At 44.7% G+C, this 2,500-nt stretch overlaps 1 protein-coding gene across 1 annotated transcript in view; it reads left to right on the top strand.

Moving 5' to 3' along the window:
* Window positions 1-2,500, top strand: part of LOC110003772 (transcriptional activator Myb-like) — a 19,576-nt gene that overhangs the window by 10,686 nt on the left and 6,390 nt on the right. Inside the window, exons 3-5 of the mRNA XM_065953454.1 lie at window positions 1-21; window positions 1,235-2,236; window positions 2,370-2,500. The exon at window positions 1-21 is cut by the window's left edge and continues 51 nt beyond it; the exon at window positions 2,370-2,500 is cut by the window's right edge and continues 90 nt beyond it. Coding sequence (XP_065809526.1) covers window positions 2,192-2,236; window positions 2,370-2,500 — 176 coding nt within the window. The 5' untranslated portion in view covers window positions 1-21; window positions 1,235-2,191. The remainder of the gene's footprint in view (window positions 22-1,234; window positions 2,237-2,369) is intronic.

Raw genomic sequence — 2,500 nt, 5'->3', positions numbered from 1 at the left:
TCAGTTTCTCTTCATTTTAAAGTGAGTGTCTTTGTTATTGTTATTGTTATTGTTTTGGGTTCGGTCCTTTCAGCTCGGCCTGACACTCACAACAGCTTGACATGTTGAAGCATGTCCATCATCTCTGTACATTTATGTAGCTGATGTGGTGTTATGTCTGATAACTCAGACTGCTATTTAAGGAGCAGGAGGAACATATGAGTCTCTCTAAGTGTTAGCTGAAGTCAAACCTTACTCCTGACTTTTGTTTGCCTTTTGGACTTTGAGGGGAACAAACAGACCTTTCATACTCTATCCATCAGTAGTACATCAGTGTTCCTATAAAAGGATGACGTACCCGGGCGATGGAGTTAGCTTTGGGGGGGATGTTACTAGAGGTGGGGAAAAAATGATTTATGTAAAAATCTAGATTCTTATCTTCTGAGATTTTAAATAGATTCATAACTCCCAAAAATCAATTCTTTTGGCTAACCAGTTACTCCCTGCAAAGTGCTCAGGCTAGCTCTTTAACTCAGCAAGAAATTCAGCCCGTCTCACAGATGACTGGACTACTCCAGAAGTATGTACTAATTTAAAAAAAAACACTTTGATTCATGAATCCAGAATCGTTTTGAATCGAAAATAGATTCTCAATCGAACCGTGAGCCTAAGAATCAAAATCGAATCATGAGACACCCAAAGATTCTCAGCCCTAGTCGTTACCTTTTTTTACGAGCTTAGGATATATTTTAATATATTCATTGATCTTGCTTTATTCTCACTTATTAAAGTGTGTGAACAAACAACTTAACCTGCTAATCTTACTTCTCTTCCATTCTCATCTCCACACACACACACACACACACACACACACACACACACACACACACACACACACACACACACCTCTCCTTTCTATCACACAGCAGCTTGTCCTGCCCCGCCTCTCTCCCCGAGGTTTGTTTATTGTTTGTTGTATGTTTTTGACAATATTCATCAGCAGTACGTTCGAGAGGCTCAGGAATCTACTCTCTTTTTTTAAATGTTTACTCGATATTCTCTTATCTTTTATTGATAATGTCAGTGTCGGTATGAATCTATTATCATCTGTGTGATTTCCTCATTCCACTGTTATTGAGACTGACTCACACTGTCAGAGGGGAGACAGAAGATTTATTACTCACACACACATACACACACACACACACACACACACACACACACTGTCTCACAACGTGTCCTCGCTGTATGTCAGGGTCAGAGGTCAGCTGTGGAGTGTCAGAGGAGGTGGCAGCAGATGAAGAACCCAGAGCTGGTCAAAGGTCCCTGGACTCAGGAGGAGGACGAGAGGGTGACACACCGCACACTCACAAACTCTACTGCTACAGTATACTACATTATACTGTACTGTCTGCTGCTCTTCATGAAGAACACCTGTGTTCCCTTCTACAACCAAAATAAATCAGAACTGTTTTTCCTCCATTAAATTAGCAAGAAATGAATCTAAGAGAAGTTAATAGTTAGCTTTAGCTACAGCTGACCGCTTCCAAATGGTGTGAGAGCATGAACAGTACAGCGTTTCCTAACAGCACGGGACATGAGTGAGCGTCAGCGACAAAATCAGCTTGATTCTACTGTTTCCTACGGTAGACGGCACTACGTCTCTGCTCCGTTTCATATACGCAGCGAGTCTATTTTTGCCGGAGTACGCTGCAGGCACGCGTCAAGCTGGACAGAATATGACAGCCCGGACAGGAAGTCAGACAAGGAAACGCACAGAGCATCCGGTCAATTTCAAAATAAAACACAATATACGGACTCGCGATCATATTTTTCATACTTTATCAACATGACGTCAAAACAGGAACCGAATGAACAACAATGCATCCTCAGAAAGACAAAGCAACATGTTGTTTGCGTGTTTTTGTCTTTATTCCCGCGGGATCTTGTAGTTCTCCTGTGATGTGTCATGGATGCGCTCCGCTGCGCTGACGTCCCCGAAACTGATCCAGTGTGAATGGGCGCGAGCCATCTGACGGAGCAAAACCACAGCGCTGACGGACCGCGGCGCTGACGGACCGCGGCGCTGACGGACCGCGGCGCTGACGGACCGCGGCGCTGACGGACCGCGGCGCTGACGGACCGCGGCGCACACAGAGTATTGGGGTGAGAGGATGAAACCCTCCCACTGTAAATGTTACAGACCTGATGGATGCTACTGTACTACACTACTACCACCTATAACAAGCTTATAAAGGTTACTTTCTAACACTTCTAAATGTGTCACTTTAGTATTTGAATGAGGACTCGTTGGTTGATCAAACAGAATAGTGTACTGATGGTGTCCTGTACAGACTTGTTATAACATTGTGATGTCACTTCCTGTGCAGCTCATTGATCTGGTGCAGAAGTACGGCATGAAGCGCTGGTCGCTGATCGCCAAACACCTGCACAGTCGGAACGGGAAGCAGTGCCGGGAGCGCTGGCACAACCACCTGAACCCGGTGGTGAAGAAGAGCAG

Source organism: Labrus bergylta, chromosome 4, assembly GCF_963930695.1.
Source record: "Labrus bergylta chromosome 4, fLabBer1.1, whole genome shotgun sequence".
Taxonomy (NCBI): Eukaryota; Metazoa; Chordata; class Actinopteri; order Labriformes; family Labridae; genus Labrus; species Labrus bergylta.
This window is presented reverse-complemented; position numbering and strand designations above follow the sequence as displayed.